Below are 24,894 nucleotides of genomic sequence, written 5' to 3'. Positions count from 1 at the left end.
CTTATAAGTGTACAGCCACCACATAATTCAAGATTCATTCATATTTATAAATGTGCAGCGAGCACTACACAATTTTTAGCAGCACCCAAAGCTCCAGGCCCAGAGAACCATCCAGCAGAGAACACTACTCTGCCTGACCACTAAAGTGCTCTTTCAAAGCCTCATTCAACCTCTTACCTCAGAGCCAGAAGAATAATGATTCAAATTCTCCCCCAAGACCTGTATATAGACCAAATGTTGATATTGTGTGTACCGCACTATGTTGGGTCTTCTAATGGCCCTTGTGTTTGGCTGTTCAAAGTCAGAGCTTGCTCCCCCTTCACCCTGGCAACGGTATTTTTCCCCTTTGCCTCACAGTTATTATGCAGGACACAACAGAGAGCTATAACCATTGGGATATTTTTCTTACTGTGATCCATTCTAGTGAGTAAATACCATCAGCGCCCCTTCAATCTACCAAAAGCTCATTCAACTGTCATTCTGCACCTGCTGAGCCAGTAGTTGTCTCTTTTCTTGATGCTATTGAGGTGGCCAGTGCACAGCATGAGCCAAGGGAGCAAAGGGTAGGCTAGGTCCCCTAGAATCACTGCTGGCATTTCAATATCACCAGTGGTAATTTGCTGGTTGGGAAAGAATGTCCTGAGTTCTTAAAGATGTGAGCGTAATCTGTCACCAGCCCAGGCTGATATCAATGAAGTAACCCCAGTGATCCATCAGTGCTTGCATAACCATAAAAAAGTACCCCTTTCTGTTCACGTACTATGGCAAGGTGGGCTAGTGTCAAAATAGGGCTATGCATGTTGTCTGACACCCTAATGTGCTGCAAATCCATCCACTATGTCCTGCACATTGCTGAGAGCCACTGTCCTGCAGATCAGGAGACATTTAATGGACCTACAAATTTGTATGCTCCCACTGTGCATTTTCCAACTCCAAAATGATTTCCTACTGACTGGTAGCAATCTGGTGTTGCTTCCGGAGTATGATTGCCACTCATTTCTCCACTGTTAATGCAGCTTTCATTCTGATGCACCTGCACTGGAGGACTGGGCTAGCTTGGCACATAGATGAAGGAATGTGGACTCTCTCACACCTGGAAGTTCCTTGTTGTTCCTAACCTGCTTTATGATGCAATCTCATCAGTAGGTGCTCTCTTCTTGGGCCCAGAAGTGGTGCTTCATCGTCTGCAGCTGCTCCGTGAATACCACCGACAACCTTGAACTGTTTTTCACTATGTTCCTTAGCAAACTATCCCTGAAGAAATCCTCATGTCCCCTGTTGTTGCAGTATTTCCTGAGAGTCTGCAAATACAGGAAAATCACATGTCCTGTATTTGCACCATTAATGAGAACAGTGCAGAGCTTTGTGGGCTCCATGCTTCTGTCAGAGATGGCAGACACCAAAAATGCCATGTGTTTTTTTTTTTTAAATAAGTCTTGAAAATTATGTGATATGGATGGCATTATGGAATAGAGAAAGTTGCATGCTGGGAACTTGACCCTTAGCTTCCAGAGGTCCCTGGGCGAGCATTTCTATCCACAACACATTGTGAAAATTTCCCAAAAGGCATCTTGCCAGCACATGGTGAACTGCTATACCTGCACTTTTTGCATTGACACAAGCAATCCTGGTGAGTATGTTCAGTGGCAATGCAAGCACGTATGCATAGGAGAGAGATACAAATTTCAGCGACTGTACGCTGATGTAACTTGTGTTGACTAAAGTTTGTAATGTAGGCATGGCCTTACTTTACCCGTCTCTAAAATGAGCACAACACTTACCTACCTCAGAAAGGTGCTTTGCAGATTAATTAATGTCTGGGAAGCACTTTGAAATCCTGGCATGAATGTTCCTTTAACAATGGAATATAACACACATGACTAGATACCAGTGATAGAAAGTAATTACATCAGAAGTTAACTTGATGTTTTACTAAGGTGACCCACCAACTGCCTTTTGTCTTTTCTTGTGCACCCAGGATCCAAATTCTGGGTGGAAGAGCCCAAAATCATAGGCCAGAGTCGTTCTCCTCTGCCACCTCCTCCTTTTTACCCTGCCAAGGAGTCGCTCACTACCTGCAGCAGCACCCTTCGTGCTGGCACTGCAAACCTAATCCAGGTTTAGGCTTTGCGGTGGTGGGATTGGAGAGCTAGCCCACCCTGCACTTACCCTGCAGCATCTGCTCCTGTTCTACAGAGCTGGGCTCAGCAACTTGTTCTGGGTGTTGCAACCTGGCTCATTGGGCTGCAATGCCACTCAGGTTTGGCCAGGCCACCCTTTCATCATGGGTAGCCTCTTCTTCCCTCCCTCAAACCAGGGCCTCCCTTCTAAACCAGGCCCACAACCCATCTAGAACCTTCCCAACCAACTGGTGGGTTGCAACCCACCATTTAAGAAACACGGCTTTATATAATAAAAGTATACTACACAGGAAGTCAGTGCTCCACTCTATTTCAGTAAATGTTTAGGCTGCAAACATACCACATGTCCAACAACATTAGCATTTTTACTGGATCAAATTTAGCTTGAGTGTAGCAGTTAAACTCTGGGAATTGCACCAGTTTACATTAAGGAGGCATTTGGTCCATTGTGCCTTTTCAGTCCTCTCCATCGTCTTGATAATATACTAGACAACATTCTCATAAACAACCAAGGCTGAGAGGCATATAGGGGATTTTAAACATTTTTAGATTTAGATAATTTAGATTTTAGATAATTACTTACAAAAAAAATTAGCATGTGTCTTTCTGCTAATGACAATAATAATGAAACTGTACTGTCCTTTACAGTGCTCTCCCAGAAAAAACAAGATTATTAAAAACAGAATTAGAAAACATCTGGATACACAATATGACAGGGACAAACAAACATGGCTTCTGCAAAAAGAAAATCATACCTCTCAAATCTACTAGACTTCTTTGAGCGTATCTACAAAAGTAAGAGGTAAAATATGGTCATGGTTTAGAAGCTGACAACAGAGACAGAAAACAAGGAGTACGAATAAACTGTTAATTGTCGACATAGCAAAAAGTTAACAGTGGAATGCCCCAAGGTTCCATATTGGGGATGAAATTCTGGCCTCACTGAAGTCAGTGGGAGTTTTGCCATTGATTTCAATAGGGTCAGAGTTTCATCCTAGGGTCGATGTTGTTTAATATGTTTTTGTAATTATCTGGGTAGAGGGTGAACAGTGATGTAGGAAGATTTTCAGTGGACAGAATTATTTAGATTAGTCCTGATTTGAAAAAACAACTTCAAACAGATCTAACAAAGCATGATAGCAGATTAAATCCAGAATTGACAAGTGCAGGGTAGTGTGTAGTGGAAGGAATAACCTGAACTTCTTGTACACATTGCTAGATTCTAAATTAACTGTAACCACACAGGAAAAAGATCTGAAAGTCACAGTGGACAGCCCAATGAAAATTTATTTTCAGTGGGAAATGGTAGTCAAAATATTAGAATGCATGAAATATGAATTATAAAATAGTACTGAAAATTATAATACCATTAAGTAAAACACTGGTATGCCTTCATCTGGGATAACATGTTTGATTCTGATTACTGCATCTCACAGAAATAGAAGGGGTTAAAAGATGGGTGACAAAAATTATTAGAGGCCTGGAAAGACTTACATATGAAAATGGACTGAAAAAAAGAGGACTGTTTAGTTTAAACGGGCAACAATAAGAGATAAACTTGAGGTGTACAACATTTATGGGTGTTATAAAGAGAAAATAGAAATTCCTGATTTACTTTCTCGTAATACAAAAACAAGAGCACAGTCAATGAAACTGAAAAGTAACACCTACAAAACTGATAAAAGCTTTTCCTTCAAATCATCATGGTGATGCATCTGTTGCTTACAAGTCCACATTGTCTGACACACTTTGTTGGTCTATTGCCTTAGACGGGAGCCCTTTTCTGCTGGTCTCCTCCCTGATCCCCTCAATAGCTTCCCTCATTGACTTCATTCTCCCAAGCTCCTTTCTCCGCTAAGAACCTCACATCCTCTCTTTGAGAACTCCCAGGTGCACAGTTAGTCTTAACATTTTTGCGCAGGCCTCAAAAACAATATTTTGTCACTCTCTTCAAATGTAAATGATCCCCCACCAACATTATCACGCTGCACTGTACAGGTCCATCCTAAGGAATTTGGAAAAAGAGTTAGTAAGATGATTCTTGGGATATGCTGCAAACTTTGTTATCTGGGGTTCTTTCAACCCAAAGCTCTCGGTAACTTTTACTCTATGCGAGATGGTGTCAGGAAATAAATCAGGGAAGACACGGCCGTCCAACCAATAGATGGATGACACAAACAGGACAACACAGGAGTGCTTTCACTTAAAGCTAAACTTTACTTAGTCTAAAGCACTTACACAAGTCCGCAACAGGTTAGTAAAACACCCCCAACTCTCGATAATTACTGAAGCTGAGTGTGGCTCTCGAGTGGCACAGCAGCAGCCCATCTGCCGGTGGGTAACACCAGATGCATCCAGAGGGAGAGTCCAGTCCTGAAGAGTCCCCCTCCCCAACTCTTCCCTCTTATTTTATACATTAGTAACACGATGACATGTCCCTTAAAGAACATTCGTTAAGCTAGCAGTTTCAATGGTCAAGCAAGAGGTTCCGATTATTGATTAACCAGGTGTGGGTTTTCCCAGTTTGCAGCCTTGAGGCCCCAATAGACATTCCTGGGGCACATCCTGCTCTTCTAAAATGCATGTATCAGCAACTTCAACACAATTCTTATCAGGAAGGACGTGGGGTCAAGCTGCCCTTTCTGTGGCATCCAAAACCCCCTCCCCTCCTGCCTTGGTCAAGCTGAGCTCGCTACATGGCCACTTTACAGCCTGCTGACTTGGCTGCTTTTAGCAATAAGCCATAGTGGTTTCAGGCACTTTACTAGTTTGTCAAAATCTCCCCCTACAACTTCACTGATTCATTTAAATAAAGAATGAAAGAGTGTATGTGTTTGGGGGCATGTTTGGCTGCATGTATTGAGATCTGCTGCTTGTTCCTTTCAGTTCTAGCAATTTGCCCATAAGTTTGTTTTCAAGTCCAAGGAAAGGGGCTAGCAGATAACTTTTCTTAAAATGAAAGTGTGATTCTCTTTTACATAGCTTCTTGTTCCTTCCAACCAGATCATGGGCTTGCTGGGGCCCCAAAGCTGGCTCTATCAGAGAACAACGCTAAATGTGTAGACATACCTGTAGGAGGGTAGACGCTTGTCCCGGCCAGCAACTGTTGCTAGCAAGTGAGTGCCTCACACCAGGGATGGATTTGATCACAGTGATACATCTGCATTGAAGTCAATGGACATTCATTCTAATTCATCCCAGATACATGGATTTGGCACTTATTTCCAAAAGAATCCCATCAATGCTAAGACATTGTGCTTTATTAGAACCCAAACAATTCAAATACATCTTTTAAATAGGAAAATGCTTTTAAAAAGACTTCAGGAGCAGGCCTCAAGTGATCAAACATGTACAGAATTTCTAAATACTTCATAAATATCCTAATGTAATATATTCATTTACCAACAATTAAGTCAGATTTAGTTTTAAATGTCTGAATAAACTGAAGCTTAATTCATCTCATAAGAAATTAGCTAATATAAAATATGCTCTTGACACAGAGCTATTTACTAATATATTCCCTTTTCAATAACTGGTTTAGCATTTAACAGACCTAGAAGATTTCTATTCTATGCCAGTGTTATAACTTAGAAGATTTAGCTGTATATTTTGGGTGGTTACCTCCTGCAAGCGTTTGCAGTATGAAGTTGTGAGTTGTCCTTCTGTCTTTGACTGGGGCTATGTGGCTGCTTTCTATGGGCCGAATGTGAAGAGGTGTCAGTCCCTCCTCACTGATCTCAGCAGAAGTGAGGGCTCAATCCTTCTTGGTTGCCCTGTGTATATAATGAAATTGTTTTTGGATATAAATTAAATGCTAGCAATGGCATTTTGTGAGGTGGCTCTCAGACATTCATTTCTCTGGTATTCGACAATAAATCTTGGGTACATTTAGGGCCTGGTCCTTCTTTTGTAGTGTACCATAAACACCTAGTAAAGTCAGTGGGAGACTGAGGTGCATAAGAATCAGGCCATTAAATAGTAGAATATTGGTGCAACTTTCAATAGGTTTATAAGAAATAAAGGCCGCTGCCTATAAGGGGAGAACCTCCTTCTTCCTCATTCTGTGGGGGAATTCCATTTGCATCCAAATGCAATGGGGAGCGATTCTGCCCTCTAACCCAGCTGGTATCCTTAGACTTGCATAGAACTTGGGAGCACCATGGAATCCCAGTGCCTCCTTACAGCTGAGGTGTTTTCATGTGATCCTGGAGGAAGCTGTGTTCCCATGTAGTCCCTTCTGTTGGCTGCCCTGGAGACAACTGCTGCCCCAGGTGTAGGGAAAGGTGCATTCAGTGGAGTAGGTCACATTCATTATACAGAGCGGTCACTTTGCAAAATAATGTGGACTGAGTCAAAATTGTTATAACTGAGGGACAGAGTTATAGGAGATGAGGCCAGGCAGAGCAGGCCTACCTGTCCCTGACCTTTTCAGCCCAAACTTTATATTATAACCTTGGGAAACTGAGGCAGAGCATACCACAGAGCTGCTGTTACCTTTCTTCTGTGTACCCCATCTTAAACCCCCATTGAGTTCCACCAGTTTTTGTCTTCATGTTAGTGAGGGTGGGGTAATATGGCCCTAACATAATGGAGCTATTAAAAGGGCATACCATATGTACAGCACTGTGACTAAATAAACAGAACTACCACAAGTTTACTGAAGTGGTTCCCTTGTAATTAGTTCTTATAAGGAGGAGACTGGAAATGTGCAATTTTATTAATATTTGGTTTATGTCTGAGATTTGCAAGATTTCTAGTAGCATCATTGATTTGGAGGCATTAATTAACTTTTTCCTTCCCATCTATATTTATTACTCTAAAAGCAGCAATAATTAACCAGCATAGTAAAAGAACAATATTTAAGTCAACAGAAAAGTGTGCCTCTGTTCCAATTCTGTCTTAGAAAAATGTATTCAAAGATTTGGAAATATTGAGAAAAGTGTGATTTGTGTTAAAAAAGAAAGTGAGAGATAGTCTGACATAGTTAGAAGCATAGAATATCATAAAAAGGTCTATATGCATTCTTGAAAAGTTAAAGAGAATTCAAGTAGATTTCATTATGTCACTCCTTTCAGTTTCTTAATCTATGCCTTCAGATGTGCCTTGATTTGGTATCAGTACTATGAAGAGAATGTGGGTTTTATTTACATAAAATGTCTTCTTTTAGCCTTCTGGAAAGTCAGCAAAAACTTATATCATATTAGATATCTGCTTATGTAGACTATATTAACTGAAACCAAAATATTTGTACTGTACAGTAAAGTGCACTGAAAATTCTTTACATGCAAATTTCGACTTTAGATCTTGGACTTGATTGGAGCATGAATGACAGGGTCTGAATTTATATAAACAACAGTGGGTTAAGAGATTTCTGTTAAAAAGATGAATTTTAGAAATCTGCATTAAGAGATTGTAATAATTTGAATTGAAAAATAAAAGATGCTAGTATTTGAGCAATAATAGATAATGCTTGCTAACAACTGTTGCTAAAATGAAATAAGTGACAACAAAGACCGTAAAGAGTCTGATGTCATGAGTGAAAAATTGCTTTATATATTCTAGCTGCAGTTCAGAGAGAATTTGGATTAATTGCTAAAATATCCCCATGACAACAAAGAATAGTTTCTATCCCCCAAAGAGAAATCATTGCGGGATATTAGATGAAGTTCTCTTGGGTCATTATTGTATTATGATTTGATACACAGTTTACCTACCAACTTCCCAAATCCTTTTATTTTACAGTTTTTGATCTTCTTTCATCTCCCAGCCAGAGACTGGTAAACTTTCTACAGCAAACGCTTGCTGATCCTACATTGAATGAAGTATATGTGCTCTCAACGTTCAAATTGCAGACAAAGAGTACAGCCACCATATTTGGCTTATATTCTTCAGATGACAATAGCAAGTATTTTGAATTTACAGTGGTGGGGCGATTGAATAAAGGTAAGTCATTTGACCCCAACCCCCTTATTTTATGGATCTAAAATTATTGACGTCTGCAATAGTCTTTACAAACATTATTTGCAGCTACTCTTTTGTTATTTATTTCACTACTCATCACCTGCTCATTCTAATGCTCAGGAAGATATAAGTGTTGGCAAGGTTCTTGCCTCCCCTTTTATGCTTCCTTGCACAGCACTGATACTACCCTGATGCCTACTAGGAGAAGCATGCTGAGAAAATCAACTGGAGTCTCTACGTTCTACCAGCCAGCTTGCTACAAGCAAGCGCTGAATGACTCCTAAAGAAACATGTAAAGCTGTTTTCCTTTCTTTTCCCCCTTGGGACAATAACTGCTTTTTATTAGTAAGGAATGTGATAGACACACGCACATGCTGTCTCATGCATATGAAAGAAGGGTACTTGCGCCATGGACCTGAAGTTTAGATTTGTCTGTGCAAGGCAAATGTTCCTTGCGCGGGTGATGAAGAAATGTTTGTTCTCTGTTTATTGGAACCAGTTAATTAAAGAGTCACCGTACAGACTTGAGAAAAGTTAGAAATATATTTGTTGAGAAATTTTAAGTTAGATGTAAGAAAATTCTCTGACTCACTTAAAACAACTTTTATTTTTTTAATTAGAAAATACAGAGGTGTATACAGAGAAAACCCTTAAAACCAAAGGTCTGATCCTATAGCTCCAGGAAACTGCTCCTGAAGTCAATGAGTAAGAACTGCAGGATCAGGCACAGTGTTTATACTTACACATGCACGTGCACACACACACACACACACACACACACACACTTTATTGAAAAAAATAAGTCACGCTTGTGTCTAATTTGCAAGAACTTTTGCATGCCTTCAGATCTTTCTTGGTATGAATTAAGGAACAGGCTTTTTGAGCTTTATAGACAATGTTTAAATTGTTCCCTGGCAGTTCTGAATATGTTTCTATTGCACACAGGGAACACAAATTGTGAGTTACCTTCTCATCTTTACAGATGATCCCTCTGTGTCAGGATTGAGGTATATTGATGGGCAGTGTGGAGAAGCTTGCACTGCTACTACTCATTTCCTTTTGGACTCTTGAATACATAGAGAACTTCAGTCTACAAGGCTGCCACTCTAGCACCATTATATGATAAATTCAGATTTAAGATTAGTTAAAGAGACAGAACTTCCTCAGTAGATCTGTCCATTGAGAGCTAATCCCCCCATTATTTTAGTGTGGTTTGCCTAGGACATGCACCTGTATAATTAGTTAACATTTGTTAAGCGCTTTGAAAATATCCAGTGTGCAGTACAATAGCTGTGGGCAGTAGATTAGAATGCTCATTTTAGTGGGGCTTTTCACTACAGCTCATCTTAGTTAGATGATTGCATGGAATCTAGGGATGATTTGGCATCCTTTTGAGGGTAAATATAGTATTATTTCAAGACTTTATTGTTATGCACATTGCGGGCCCAAATGGCAAATGGATAAGATGTGAAATCTAAACATCTGTACTTCATAATATAGGGGCATAATATTTCCACTGATGCACTAAGTGTTGATATAAGCAACCTGAAGCAGGAGTTAGTTATCTGTGACTGTGCCATGTTTGAAAACTGGGTCCAGATGTTTTGCACACATTCTGGTTTTGGTTTTGTTGATTCTATTGTAAGTATGTTAATGTCTGTGTGAGGTTTACAGCAGAATAATTGGACATGGGTTCCTTTCCACCCCTCCACCCCCGGATTTGCTAAGTCTACACTAAGGTCTTGTCTATACCAGAAAGGTGCAGTGGTTTAACCAATTCATTCTAGTTAAACTGCTGTAGACTTCTAATGTCAATTTACAGTAACTGGTTTAAATCTTGCTTCTATCAAATTAGTGTAAGTCACTCTTACTGATGCAAGATAATTTGATAGAAGCAAGAGGTGAACCATTTTAAGTGTATCTAGAGTAGGGATTTGCACCTGTTTAAGTAGGTAATTTTTTTTTAGTTTGATCTAATTAAACTGGTGCATTTTTCATAGATAAAAAGCTAAAATAGTCCTGCAGACTTCTCATGTTCACTGTCTAATAAGGGCACTTGGAGAAAAACTGTTCTCACATAACAGAATTACCTCTTTTACATCAATGTTTCTTTTAAAATCTAAGTACAACTGTTATAGCTTAACAGCTCTGTGAGCCATAGTCTATTACTATGCTGCAGCTGTCGTTTCACTGAACATTTTCTAAGTTCAGACCATTGTATTGGCTTTCAGGAGCCAGAATGACAGTGAATATGTTTTTTAGACAGTGCAAGTAACTGAACACTTCATTATCCGCAGGTCGTCCGTGTCAAGCGTTCTGGCGGTGGGAGGGTACTTGCAGGATCACTGGTGATTTGAGTGTAACTGGAGCTGTAGTCCATCAAAATTTTGCCCTCATCTTCTTCAACAGACTGTTCCAGCCCCCTCGATGAACCTTTGGCTATGGCCCAATAATGAGTCCTTGGATCTTCCTCTCAAGCCAGACAGTTCAGCTGTCCTAAAGCTATCCTGGCTGGTGGCCAGCAATCAGTTGTGTGCTCCACCACTGTCCTCTGGTTTCTCTCTCACTGACTCACTGCTGTGTTCAGTCATTCTGGCTGCAGGGCCCAGTTCCAAGGATACTGCTTTAATATACCCCCAAGCATGTAGCAGTCACATAAGTAAATGCCTGCAACATAGAGCTGGCAAGTGAAACTCAGCATTTACCAGCAAGCAGAGTCGCTTTTTGTCAAGTTACTGATGACCCCATGCGATTCTAAGAAAATCTCATGTCTGGTTGTTTTTGTACATAGAAAAATGGTGAAAATAATTGAGTCATTGACGGCAACTGCTGAGATTTCCAGAAAAGATATATAAACTAAAGATAGAAGGGACCACACACTGGTATAAATCAGAAGTGACTTAATCAGATTCATTGGAATTACTGTGGATTTATACTGGTAAAACAGAGCAAAAGCTGGTTCTTTATATTTAAGAAATGGAAAGAAATGACCAAAACAAATTATATCAATGTAGTGGCCAAAGAAAATTCTAAGGAAGTTCAAAACACATAGGAAACACAAAAAGTCATTAATAGTATAAAAAGAATAGTGGAAATCCCAAACCTTAGAATAAATGGCAACTGAAGGGGTCATGATAACTGCCTACAAGTATCCAAAGAGTTTAAACACCTGTCTCCTGTTTCTTCGATTCGAGAGGGTTGTAACCATAAATATATCATATGTAATATGTGCCAAGTGGCTTTACATTCAGGGAGCATTTTTGTAATTTCTCCTGCATCCTACCTACAGACCTTCTGCCTCACACACAGACTCATTGGGTAACTTACAGATTTCTCATTCCCAAGAGCAGTAAAATGTTGCAAAGTCTGGATACTAGCTAGGGCCTGGTCTACACTAGGACTTTAATTCGAATTTAGCAGCGTTAATTCGAACTAACCGCTCAACCGTCCACACCAGGAAGCCATTTAATTCGAACTAGAGGGCTCTTTAGTTCGAATTTGGTACTCCACCCCGGCAGGTGGAGTAACGCTAAATTCGACATGGCTAGTTCGAATTAGGCTAGGTGTGGATGCAAATCGAACTTAGTAGCTCCGGGAGCTATCCCACAGTGCACCACTCTGTTGACGCTCTGGACAGCAGCCCGAGCTTGGATTCTCTGCCCAGCCACACAGGAAATGACCCGCGAAAATTTGAATTCATTTTCCTGTCTGGGCGGTTTGAATCTGACGTTCTGGTTGCACATCGGGGCGAGCTCCGCAGCACCGGCAGCAATGCAGAGCTCTCCAGCAGAGGAGTTCATGTAATCTCTGAATAGAAAGAGGGACCCGGCATAGACTGACCGGGAACTCTTCGATCTGATCGGTGTGTGGGGCGAGGAGTCTGTGCTTTCGGAGCTGCGCTCCAACGAACGGAATGCAAAGACCTACGAGAAGGTCTCCAAAGCCATGATCCAGACAGAGGATACAGCCGTCATGCAACGCAGCGCCGCGTGAAAATCAAGGACCCCAGACAAGCCTACCAAAAAATCAAAGCGGCCAACGGACGCTACGGAGCCTGCCACCACTGCCCCACCAGTGACCATGGACTCTGATGATGGGACAGTGTCGACGGACAGTTCCTCGACGATGTTCACGGACGGGGAAGATGAGGAAGGGTTTGTGGAGGACGAGGCAGGCGATAGCGCTTACAACGCTGGTTTCCCCGACAGCCAGGATCTATTCATCACCGTCACGGAGATCCCCTACCAACCCTCCCCGGCCAGGAACCCGGATCCTGAATCAGGGGTAGGATCTGTCGGTAAGTGCTTTAACCATGTTAACTTTTATTCTTAATATAACAGGAATCTGAAGTGTGTGAAAAGGAGGTCTCTGTATATATGGTGATAGAACAGAAATCCTCCTGGGAGAATGCCACGAAGCTCTCCTGCCGTTAATCGATAAGCATCAGCAGGAGGTTCCTGGGGAGAGCTGCCTTATTGGGTGCTCCGTGGTAGCACACTTTTCCGCGCGAGGCTTTCACGCGGTATTCAGGGAGCACTGCCTCCCAGAGCACGGCTGCATAGGTCCGTGGTTCGTGCTAGATTTCACGCAGCATGCGCTCTCTATCTCCTTCAGTGCCCGTCCTCACGGTGATCTCGCTCGGAGACTCCTGCATCTAAGTAGGGGAAGAAATGTTACGTTACGCCTGGTCCAAAGTATTTTTAATAAATAAACGGACAAACGGCATAGCACAGACTCAGCACGCAGCTGCGTGACGAGCGTAACGGAAAGCCAAAGAATCAAATGGACGCTCATGGAGGGAGGGGGGAACGAGGACGCAAGGTATCCCACAGTTCCTGCTGTCTCCGAAAAGCATTTGCATTCTTGGCTGATCTCCAAATGCTTCTAGGGTCAAACACAGTGTCCGCGGTGGGTCGGGGCATAGCTCGGCAATTTACGCAGCTCCCCGACCCCCAGAAGTTAAAGGGAAAACAATCCTCTGTTGACTCTTTTACATGTCACCGTATCTGTACTGAATGCTGCAGATAGACGCGATGGTGCAGCACTCAACACCAACATCCTTGCTCCCCCCACGCTATGGATGGCTGATGATGAGGATGCATTTCCATCTTTTTGTACCATCAGCCTATTGGCACATGGGGCAGTGCAAAAGGGCTGGTAACCATGACAACCGTACCAACTTGCTTGGGACCGGTCGGTCAAGGCCGCCTGTTGCTAATTTTTCATGGTAGATGGTGCAGTATGGCTGGTAACCGTCCTCATCATTGCAACAGGGGGCTGAGCTCCATCAGCCCCCACCCTTCATTGTAAAGAAAAGATTCAATTGCCCCTGGACTAGCAGAGGGATGAGTGGCTCCCTCCTCCACACCCCTTAATGTCATCTCTGGACTATCATTGCAGCTGGAGGCTTCCTTCCACTCATTTCTCACAAACGACTACCTGTGTCTTGTTCATGCATTCTATATTACTTCATCACACAAGTGGGGGGACAATGGTATTGGAACCCAGGAAGGCTGGGGGAAGAACGGAATGAACAGCTGGGGTTGTTTCAGGAGCACACCCTGTGAATAGCGTTCAGCTCAAAATTTATGCAGGATTGGACAGAGAGCAGCTGTGGTCTCTGGTTGTATGATACAGTGGTTCTCTAGTACACTTGCCCATAATCTAGGCAGGACTGATTCTATTTTTAGATACCCAAAAAGGAGGGATTGACTCGGGGAGTCATTCCCAAATTTTGCTTTTGCGCCCCTGGCTGATCGACCAGGGGCACTTATGACAGCACCAAATGGCGCAGTGCAAAAGGACAGGTAACCATGACCATCTTATTACCGTCTTCTTACCAGTTCATGGTATGGTAGACGGTGCAGTATGCCTGGTAACCATCGCTGCTGTCATGCAAAAGCATAAGCATGCTGCTGTGTAGCGCTGCTGGTCCGCCTCTGTCAGCGGCATCCAGTACACATACGGTGACATATACAAAAGGCAAAATAGGGTCCATTGTTGCCACGCTATGGCGTGTGCCAGGGCATTTCATGGAAAACGTGCTCGAAATGATTGTCTGCCATTGCTTTCCCGGAGGAAGGAATGACTGGCGACATTTACCCAGAATCCACCGCGCAAATGATTTGTGCAACAGCAGGCACAGGGTCTCAACAAAAAATTCACAGAGACAGCCTAGACTCAGTTAATTGTTCGCAAAAGTATCATTGCAAGGGCCCCGTTAATGTGGACTCAGAAGTTCAACTTAGTGTATTTAGTATGGATACACAAATTCGACTTCATAAGGTCGAATCCACAAATTCGAATTAAGTAGATTCGAAATAGTCCTGTAGTGTAGACAAGGCCTAGGAAAGATGTTCTAGCAGCTTTTTTACCCTATTAAAAAGAAGCTGCAATTAAAAAAAAAAATCCTCCAAACTCTTTTATAAGATTCGAAGAGGAAAGAAGTACATTACTATTGTTTATATATGTAATTAGCCTTGATTTTAAATACAATTTGAGACAGTTACCATCCCCTTGAGATGCCTAGGAGTCCAAGTTTGCAGGTATCTGGGTTTCTTAGCCAGAGCGAGTGATATCACAAAAAAGGGCCAGATTCCAATAATGTCATTTAAGCTAAATCAACGGGATCTTGGAAAGTAGCTATACACGCTATAGATGTGTTCTCCCTGCTGCTATTATCGATAGCCACATATGCTCAGCTAGGTTGGCCCCCCATAAGAGATTGTGGACAGAGGAAGGTTTAGCAGGTAACCATGGGGATAAGTCCTGGGTAGCATTGAGGAGGTGTTTCATTCTCACTTGTAGATTCAGTTTCCTTAGGGGGATAGATTTTTCTTTTCCAATTTTACTCATTTAAGTTTTTTTCAATATAGTAATTTAGTTAACAACAAGAGTGTCTTTCTGTGAAGTGCATTCTATCCTGGGGGCCGGGCAAGTACATCAGGTAAGGTAAGTCAGGTGTTTGACAACTCTTCTTTATCAGGAAGCATTAAAAGAAGAGAGATTTTAGTACTATGTTTGCGTTCTCTTCTGTGTTACCTTTTGTATTCATTTTCTGTTCATCATGTTGAAAGACAGATAAAGAAATGGAATCAAGTAATAATTAACACATTTGACTGCACAGTTGTTAGCATCCTTTGCAGAGATGTTATACTCATTACTGAAACTTATACTCTAGCTATGCATTTCTGCTGCAGAGTAACTTTTAGGATGTTGAGTATAATTCTGCCTTACTATTAATTGCAGATTGCCAATAAAATGCTGTACCACTGTTAATGTGTATTTTAGTATATTATGCCTTCTTATGATGACATGCTCTCCATCATTTGAGTCATTTAAAATGAGCCTGAACAAAGCACTGGAGAATGATCGGTAGGCAACAATACTGACCCTATGAGTTTTCCTCTATCTGCATTTCCTGCAATTCTATGTCAAATTTATATTCCCTGCTTATATTTGCATATGGGATACATTTGTCAAAGCAGAAGTGATTAAATAAACCAGAGCAGTGAGAAGTATCCACAGTGATCTTCCAATCAGCAGCCACTCAGTTTATCAGGACACACCTCATGTTTTGTGTTACCATCCTATAGTCATGTTGTGTATTTTCTACTAGTCATCCTGCGTTACGTGAAGAATGATGGGAAGCTAAACTCTGTGACGTTCAGCAACACCCAGCTGGCTGATGGGAAGCGCCATGCAGTCCTTTTGAGGCTGAGTGGTCTGCAGCGGGGATCCATCACAGCAGAGTTATATCTGGACTGCATGCAGGTGGATGCCATTCAAGGTCTACCTAAAGCATTTTCAGGTCTATACCACAGCTCAGAATCTGTGGAACTTCGCACCCTACCGAAAAAGGCACAGGTAAGTATGAAAACTTAAGAGCAGGTGGAGCAATTAGAAAGAAGGTGCATTAGCAGCGAGGTCTTACAGTAATCTGTAAAATGAATGGAAAATTGGGTGGCTTCTCTAGATATAGAGTGAAATCCAGGCTGCACTGAAGTCAGTGAAAATTTTGCCATTGATTGCAAAGGGGCCGGGATTTCACCCAGTTTACAATCTACCATAACCAAGATGTTTTAGTCTAGGTATTACTTGAAGGTCAGATTTGTAAATTGTTACCTATTGCAAAAATGAAAGCTCTAAGTAGCTTCCTACTGAATGCGCTTCCTACAGCATGTATGCTGAATGTGCATGCGTACAAGAAATATGCAGTTTGACTCTTCAGTCTCTGTAATGACTGTGATTCAGAAATGGAAGGAATAGGAGGAAAACTACATTGGCAATGGTCTGGAGTCAAAATCCCAGCTATGTGGTTATAACTTTGCTATCTACCTCTGCCTGGGCTATTCCAAGGAGGAGGGACTGACATTTTTTGCTGTGATTTCCACATCAACCATCCCAGAAAAGCAGTATCTTTCAGGAACACAGCACAAATATCTTCCATCATTACAACTAGTTGTATGCAAAATATTCATAAGAAAATTGAAAACTAGTCAAAAACAGTGTTTTCTCCTAATTTTATTACAAACTTGAAAAGGAGCCCATTTTTAGGACACACAAAATAGTAGGGCACCCATTTTTTTTTTTTTTTAGAGTGAACAGGATTTTGTTTTCAAGCAAAAAAATGCCTTTGCAGTGAAATCACAGGAGCATTTTTTTGGTATTGTTGTTATAGCAATATCTATTGTCGAAATTTGTTGTGTGAAATCACATGATTCAAAATGGCAAAAAACAAACAAACAAAACCCACACACACCTGTGGGAAAAAAAAAAAAGTGGTGTTTTGCCCAGTGCATTGCAGTGTCTTCTGTCAAAAGGACTTTATGGAATGGCCAAAGTAGTTAGGAGGTACAGTAGCGTGGCCAGGGCTGTCTCTGGCTTTTTTGCCGCCCCAAGCAAAAAAAAAAAAAAAAGAGAGGGGGAGGGCGGAGGGGCAAAGCCGGAGGAAGAAAAAAAAACACGGCTCGGCTGGAGTGGCAAAGCGGGGAGTGGGGGGGAAGACACGGCACGGCTGGAGCAGCAAAGTGGGGGGGAAAAAAAACAAAAAACCCTACAGGGTGGCCGGAGCCAGGGGGACTCCCTGTGCTGCAGAGTGTGCGCCCAGTCTAGTGGAGGGGAGGGGGACGGAGCGGGGGGGGGCGGGGAGAGAGAGAGAGAAGGGGGGCAGCCAGTGCTTCAGTGGGGCACTCGCCACGCAGCCCCGACTGCCGCGCTGCCTGCCGGGAGGGTTCTGCGCTGCTCCGGTCGGCGGGGAGGGAAGAACGCGGACTGCCCTGCCAAGTTTGCTGCAGGGCACTCCCCTCCTCTGTGCTGCCGCCCCCACAGGGCAGCTGGAGCAGCGAATAAACAAACAAACAAAAAAGCAGCCGTGCCGCCCTAGGTTTGGGCGGAATGCCGCCCCGTAGAATCTGCCGCCCCAAGCACGAGCTTGCTCGGCTGGTGCCTGGAGCTGGCTCTGAGCGTGGCTATTAAGCCCTGCCTATGCAACATGGGTTTAGAGCTATCCACACATCAGTTAAGAGGCTTGCCCCATTTCAAGATTGCATGCTTGTTTCTTCATTGTTCTGGAGATGGATGCTGTGAATTTCTCTGATTGCTCCAGGACACTTTGGATGAGCTGAAGCTGGTAGTGAAAGGCTCACTTTCCCAAGTAGCAAGTCTGCAAGATTGCTTCCTTCAGCAGATAGAGTCTACTACTCAGAACACAGGTAAATAAGTTAAAATACCCTGCCTCCATAAGATATCCTGAGGAACTAATTACAGTATATTTTATAAACCTGAAGAAACCATTCAAATTAATGAGGGCAAGCAGATAGAATCATGGCCATGACGACATCATGCACATTTTTTTTAAATGTCACAGGATGGAGAGGAACCCAGTCACAGATACATGTAACAAAGCAACATGTCACTGATATAGTTATGGGAAAGTCAGTGTGCTGGGAAAGGGCTTTTCTTGTTTGAAGGGGTGCAGGCCAATTCAGCTGCTCTCACCCAGCTGGTGAGATGGTTCTGCTTGAAGCAGAGGATTTAATTGTTTTGGTTTTTAAACAGATTTCTTTTTACATGTAACGTGGTTCCTGATTATTGGGTCGTCAGGGGTAGGGAGAAGCAAAATGAGTAAGGGCTGCTGTGATTGCTCTGCTGGACAGTAAGAGGTGAAGGAGTAGACAGGGCAGAGCAAAGTGATTTAATGAAAAATTGTGACTGTTTTCATAGCGTCTGGGGTAGGGAGGAGAAGAACAGGTAAATGTTGTGCGTACAAGATGTTAACATTACATAAGACAAAGAAGCCAATAGGGCCAGTTTAAGACTAAAAATGTCCTTGTAAATAAAAATACAGGATCTGTGACAAACCTTTTCTCCCCTGCCACCTCCTGGCAAAACCACAGCCGTAATCATTTTAATTAGGATCGATTTAATATAGTTGCAAGACAGGGTACATCGTTTTTACACAAGACTACCCTGTCTGGAAAACAAGAATTCTGTTTCACTAAAGTTTTCAAGGTTTAAAAAGTTGTTTTTGTCCTGCAAAAGAGAACCTCGAATAGTCTACAGCCTGGTGGTTGGGGCATTCCCCATAGATGTCCCTGCTCCAAAGCAGAGACTTGAATCTGGATCACCCTAGGCAAGTGCCTAGCCATCAGGCTGTTGGAATTTCTGGTCAAAATGAGAGCACTTGCATCCCAGAATAGCCATTTCCTCTAAAAGTTTCAGTTTCCACAAATCAGCATTTTCTGATGGAAAAAAAAAAGTTAATTGAAAAATTCCTGACCAGCTATTTGTATGTGTTAGAGCTTCATAATGATTAAGGTTAAGATTCTGTCATGGGTATTTTTAGTAAAATTCAGAGACAGGCTGTGAACAATAAACAGAAATTCATGGAAGCCCATGACCTGTCCCTAACTTTTACTAAAAATACCCTGGGGGGAGGAGGGGAAAAAGAGAGAAACACGACTAACAGTGGGAGCGCTTCTGGAGGGGGACCATTGGGGGCTGCTGCTCTGGTGGCCCCAGGGTCTAGCCGCCTGCTGCTGCTCTGGCAGCCCTGGGGACAGGGCCGGCTCCAGAGCCCAGCGGGGCAAGCACCTGCCTGGGGCGGCCCTTTCCCGGGGGGGCGGCAGGCTGGGCCGGCGGACCTGCCGCAGTCATGCCTGCGGGAGGTCCACCGGAGCCCCGAGAGCAGCGGACCTGCCGCAGGCATGACTGCGGAGGGGGCGCTCGTCCCGCGGCTCCTGTGGACCTCCCGCAGGCATGACTGCGGACGGTTCACTGGTCCCGCGGCTCAGCTGGACCGCCCGCAGGCATGCCTGCGGCAGCTCAACCGGAGCCGCCGGACCTGCGAACCGCCCGCAGCTGCGGGCGGTCCAGCCGAGCCGCGCGACCAGTGGACCCTCTGCAGTCATGCCCGCGGGAGGTCCGCTGCTCCCGCGGCTCCGGGGCGCCTCCCGGGCATGACTGCTTGGGGCGGCCAAAAACCTAGAGCCGCCCCTGCCTGGGGACGACCGCGGCAGCTGCTCCAACTGCGCTGCTACCCCAAACCACCCCTCTACTCCTGCTGCTTCAGCCCTGGGGCCGCTGCTCTGGCAGCCCTGGGTACTGGCTGCCAACCACTGCTCCAGCAGCCCTAGGCCTAACCGCTGCTCTGGCCCTTCCACTGGAGAAGTCCTGGAGGTCCCCAAAAGTCATGGAATCCATAACTTCCATGACAGAATCGTACCCTTAATAATGATGACTGGATATGCTTTGCATTTAGCTTCAGATATCCCGTTGCAGGTTTCCATTTCCATGATACTTTATATTTTTGTTTAGATGTACAAATCTTGAGGGGTTTAGTTCTAAAGGTTCCTTCTTCTTTCCCATAAATTAGCATGCACTTACAGATACATCAGGAAATTAATTCAGCACTGTCACTTGTAAAGACACAAAACTCAGTGATCAAGATTTCCAAACGGAGACCTTACATTATTCCCTTTTGGAAATATCGCTATAATTTTTGTTCACTAACTTACGGGTGAAATACTTTCTTATTTAGTAGTTACATGTGGCCTTTTAGGAGACCTGGCTGAGCTTTTTGTGCTGGCCTCCAATTTCAATCACATACTCACTTTCAAATGGAATTAATATAATATTAAATGCAAAAGAGACTATGTTAATATGTCTTCATAAGTAAAATCATGAAAAGAAGAGATGCAAACGTTCCAACAGCAATATTAACTCAGCTGGATTGCACATCCTGTATGTATCTTTTACAACAATAATGTATCAAGTAAACGCACTATATTTAGCCAGAATAAACAGGAATGGAAATGCTTAGCCATCCATGGGTATAGGACCCAAAGTATTTTAGAGAGGAGAGACTGTACATGGGAGTGGAGACGAGTCTGGGAGATAAAGAACTGTCAGTGGTCTTGATAGCCTGCCCTAGGACTCCTTACTCAGACACCAGCTATGGCAGCGCCATCCCTTAGAGGCCAACCTTAGGTGGCTAAAGAGACTTGAGCAGTGCGGATAGTGATCCTAGGTAGGGGCTGGATGTGTAAGTTTTGGGCCATGTCATTGTGGACAGAAGGACATAAAGCAAAACCTAGATTTTTACAGTAGGCAAAACCGGGGTGAGGCATTTAACAACAGCCCGGCTCATTTAGTTGGGGTAGTAGATCCATTTAGTTTCATACCTATTGGCCACACCTCTGGCTTGCTCCAGCACCCTCCTGGAACAAGCTGCCATGGGACACTACTTGTGCCATGCGGTTGCTAAACAACTGTGTTAACAGCTTCTCTGAAGCCTGGTTTTTGCGGTGGAGCTTTGATAATTCTCCTACATTTAGGACCTACTGCAACTGCAGACTGGGGGCAGGATTTGGCTTTAAATGTAGAAGAAAAAATGTTATGGGAAGCATTTTTGGTGCATGCAAATTTAGACATCCAGGCATTTCAAAACCATCCTGTATAATTCACAGCACTAAAAGTCATTAGTCCACCTTAAGGTTTAAAAGTCTACAAAAAAAGTGTTCAGACCTGATCTGTTTTTGATTTAGAGGCTGGCAACAAAGCAACCTCTGAAACCTTAAGAATTACACATTTTTTGCAGCTCTCAATCAATCAATAATGGCTAAACCAATTCTTTGTAAAGAAAAGTTAGTACATCTGGCCTGACAGCTTGCAAGCCAAGTTCCAGACTTAAGTATTTTTGAAATGGCCAAGATATTAAGTCTCCCAAAAAAATAAAAGTTGGGACTGAACAGATGCAGCATTTCCAGGTTACTTCAGCTTCTTTATTATTTTGATGAGAACAATCTGAAATGAAGAAAAGCCAGTATCTGTCAAATTGGTCAAGTCCCCTGAGCATGCCTGGGATCAGACCAGAAATGCTTTGAAGTACAAAACAATTTAGTAAACATTAATAAGACCAATTTCCATATAAGCATTCAATACTACAGCAAATAAAGTATATGTAAACTCACATATAGCCACTACATATTTAACAGTTTCAACATACTCTACCCACTTAGAATGCAGAAATATCAATACCTATCTTGTGAATCTTGCACAGATATCTAGATTTAAATTAACAAAAAGGAGTAAATGAATTGGCGCTTGAGTGAGAATTATATACAGACACACAGTGAGATGGGTCAGAAAGCCCTAATTTGGAGATACTAAGTGTTTCACCTCTCATCAGTTCAAATCTAGGCCAGATGGGTAGTGACTAGTTGTTACTATTTGATGGCTTTAGGGTGCCCTGAAGTTAAAGTAACCACGTTTCTTGGTTCTGCCATGAGAGGCCTGGCTTTTCATATGGTATCCTGGCATCCCACAAACTTATTTCAGGACACCTCAAATGTCTTCAATTTTCATTTAGACTATCAAAACTTTATATATGTTATAATAACAACAAAATATATATTCAAGATGTACTGCTCTGAGCAGAATTTGATTTATGTTTACCAGGAACAAGAAGTCCCAGGGAACTAGCTTTCAGTGTGATGAACAATGTTCAGAGTGGAAAGAAAAGTCAAATTAGTGTAGATACTATCACATCTGTTCTTTAACTCTCAGTGAATATTATTGACATGTCCAGTGCATCATGATAAACTGATTCAGAACATTCAGCAAATGGAAAAAGTCCTCCACTCTGAACAACATAAACATGTTGCTGCTGAGTTAGAAATGGGCAGTAGCACACATTTCTTTTGTATGGCTATTTTGTGACCCTAAAAAAACACCGCCACAGAAGCATCTCCTTTTTATTTTGAAAATATGGTCACCTTGCCTGAGATTAGTCATCTCAGTCTGGTTCCTAGTGGAGCCAGCAACACAGCTGGTTCTAACTGGTGTACTTGTTGATAGTATCAGCAAAGAGTCCAGACACTGAATGGGCATGGAGCTAGAACTGTTCTCTGACTCTTGAAGATGGTTCTCCCACCGTGTTGCACCAATGTGGAGAAATTTGCGTTTCCTCTGCCTTTGTTCTTCCTCTTGTGTGGCTAAAAAGGAGTTCAATCTTCAGTGCTTTGAATCCAGTATCTTTGAAGAATATTGAGTTCACACAGATGATTTCCTAAAAAATAAAAGCTATTGTATTTCCCCTTGTGTGCCCTCCCTACTGATGCTAAGATATTATGAATTATCTGCTCTAGCTCATCCTTTAAGACAATTTCAGTTCAGATTTCAGTGCTGATCTTGGCAAATGAACAAAAAGCTACTAACGTTGTGCATGCCTTTTCTCATTTTTGTTGTCCCTACAGATGATTTTAATAAGCAATTCATGGGTCAAATGATGCAAATGAACCAAATACTAGGAGATGTGAAAGACCTTCTCAGGCAGCAGGTACTGAATGAGGCTTTCAGTGTGAATCCCTCAGATCCAGATAGAGCACTGCTTTGTGCAGCATTAGGGCAGATTTTACCTAATTGTGATGCTCCTGTACAAAGCTTTCTGTCTGCGCAGTGGGAGTGAAATGACCTTGTAGAGAAACTAAACTTCAGCATGTTGTGTGGGGGGGGGGGCACTGGAGGTGGGGCATGAGATGGCCCACTTATATAGATCCAGTCCCCAGAAACCCCTGCATTCAGAGTGGAGAAGAGCTGCAGCTACTATTCTAGCCCATTGGCTAGCTAGCTAAAGGTAGTCTTACACATGTAAAGGAAACTAAATTAATTGCACTATTAGCCTCATTGGTGTGAAGTCGCTAGTGTTTTACTGATTTGCTAAACATCCTTTACTAATAATGGGCTTGATTCTGCAAACACTTTCTACAGCACTTAGGCTCCAGTTCAGTAAAGCATTTAGGCATATGCTTAAGTAAGCCTCTATTCAGCAAAGTGCTCAAGCACATGTTGAAGTCCCATTTAAGTCAATGGGATCTAAACATATGCCTAAAGTTAAGCACCTACTAAGTGCATTGCTGAATAGGGATGGACTGAATCGTGGCCATAAATCTCACCACCATGAGTATCCCTATGGAAGTCAATGTACAATCTATATAGAGTAGTTCTCCATAGAAGATGATAGGACTACTCATGCTAATAAGTACCATGCTTGGGAGTAAGCATTTGCCTTAAAATGACAGGGTCTGATTTTGCACTTTGTGAATGTTCAGTGATTTTATTAACATCTAGACAAAATATAATGGTGCTATGGGCAGCCAGGCACAAATTAGCATCACCCAACTAATACATATTTTCTATACCCCAAAGATCAAGGAAACAACTTTTTTGAGAAATACTATAGCAGAATGCCAGGCGTGTGGTAAGTATTCCTGTATTTCCTATAAAATTAACAGAGGTCCACATAAGATTTGCAATTGTTTAAAAACAATTCTCACTGGATTGCCACTATTTGATTTATAGGAAGCATTGAAAAAATGAGCCTATTCTTCTGGGCTCTAAGCATCTTTGACTTAAGTTAAAAATAGATTCCTATTGGGGTAAAGCCTTGAGCTTCTGCTCCCTCCAAAACCAGAAAATAATCAGTCAAAACCAAACAATACTCTACCTCATCCAAAACAAGCAACCCTCATCATGCCCTACCCCAGGAGCTTAGCCTTGTAGCATGCCAGGGAGGTAAACTGCATTCAGGCTATTTCAGACCAAGAGTCAGTTCAGTTCTAGTGGAGAGCCTATCAAAGAGCTTATCCTGATAGCAGTTCCCTCTCTTTTCAAGTGATGGTGCTCCAGCACTTCTGGTGACCACCGCTCTGGCAGTATTTTGTGCGGGGAGAGATGGAGGGAATCCCCAGTAGGAAGGTCAAAACCCACTGTGTATGTAGTAGTGTTGTAGCCATGTTGGTCCCAGGATATTGGAGACACAAAGTGGGTGAGGTAAAGACATTACCTCACCCACTGTATCTCTCTAGAACCTACTATGCGCACCTCAACACCTCAGATTCCAACTGAATCCAGATCGTGCCACATGTCCCTGGGAGATAACAACATGCATATTAAGCAGTGTAAGAGCTTTAGTAGAATAGATGAATAAACAAACAGCCATATTTGGCACCAGCTCACATTGACAGGCTGATTTAGGGAATCTATACAAACCTTGCATTGAAGTAGTCTAATCCTGAGGTGACACAGGCGTAGATACAGTAGCAAGGTCTGCATTCAAAAGAAATGGCCAGAGAGGATTATAAAAGCCTTTCTGAAGAATCCTCTAACAGCTGGGAATCCAACAGATCCCCTAAATGCCAACTCTTTTACCAGCAGAGGGGACACACCCTTATTCAGAGGAGTAGGCATGATTATTGCCAGATCTTCCAATAGCTTTTCTCAAATTATCATC

General features: G+C 42.7%; 1 protein-coding gene across 1 annotated transcript in view; it reads left to right on the top strand.

Annotated features, from left to right (window-relative positions):
- The window catches only part of THBS4 (thrombospondin 4), a 71,996-nt gene that overhangs the window by 4,808 nt on the left and 42,294 nt on the right, over window positions 1-24,894 (top strand). Inside the window, exons 2-6 of the mRNA XM_045022034.1 lie at window positions 7,884-8,084; window positions 15,721-15,968; window positions 17,710-17,815; window positions 22,859-22,941; window positions 23,811-23,862. Coding sequence (XP_044877969.1) covers window positions 7,884-8,084; window positions 15,721-15,968; window positions 17,710-17,815; window positions 22,859-22,941; window positions 23,811-23,862 — 690 coding nt within the window. The remainder of the gene's footprint in view (window positions 1-7,883; window positions 8,085-15,720; window positions 15,969-17,709; window positions 17,816-22,858; window positions 22,942-23,810; window positions 23,863-24,894) is intronic.

This window comes from Mauremys mutica, chromosome 6 (assembly GCF_020497125.1).
Source record: "Mauremys mutica isolate MM-2020 ecotype Southern chromosome 6, ASM2049712v1, whole genome shotgun sequence".
Taxonomy (NCBI): domain Eukaryota; kingdom Metazoa; phylum Chordata; order Testudines; family Geoemydidae; genus Mauremys; species Mauremys mutica.
The sequence above is the reverse complement of the archived record's forward strand: the minus strand, read 5'-3'. Positions and strand labels throughout refer to the sequence as shown.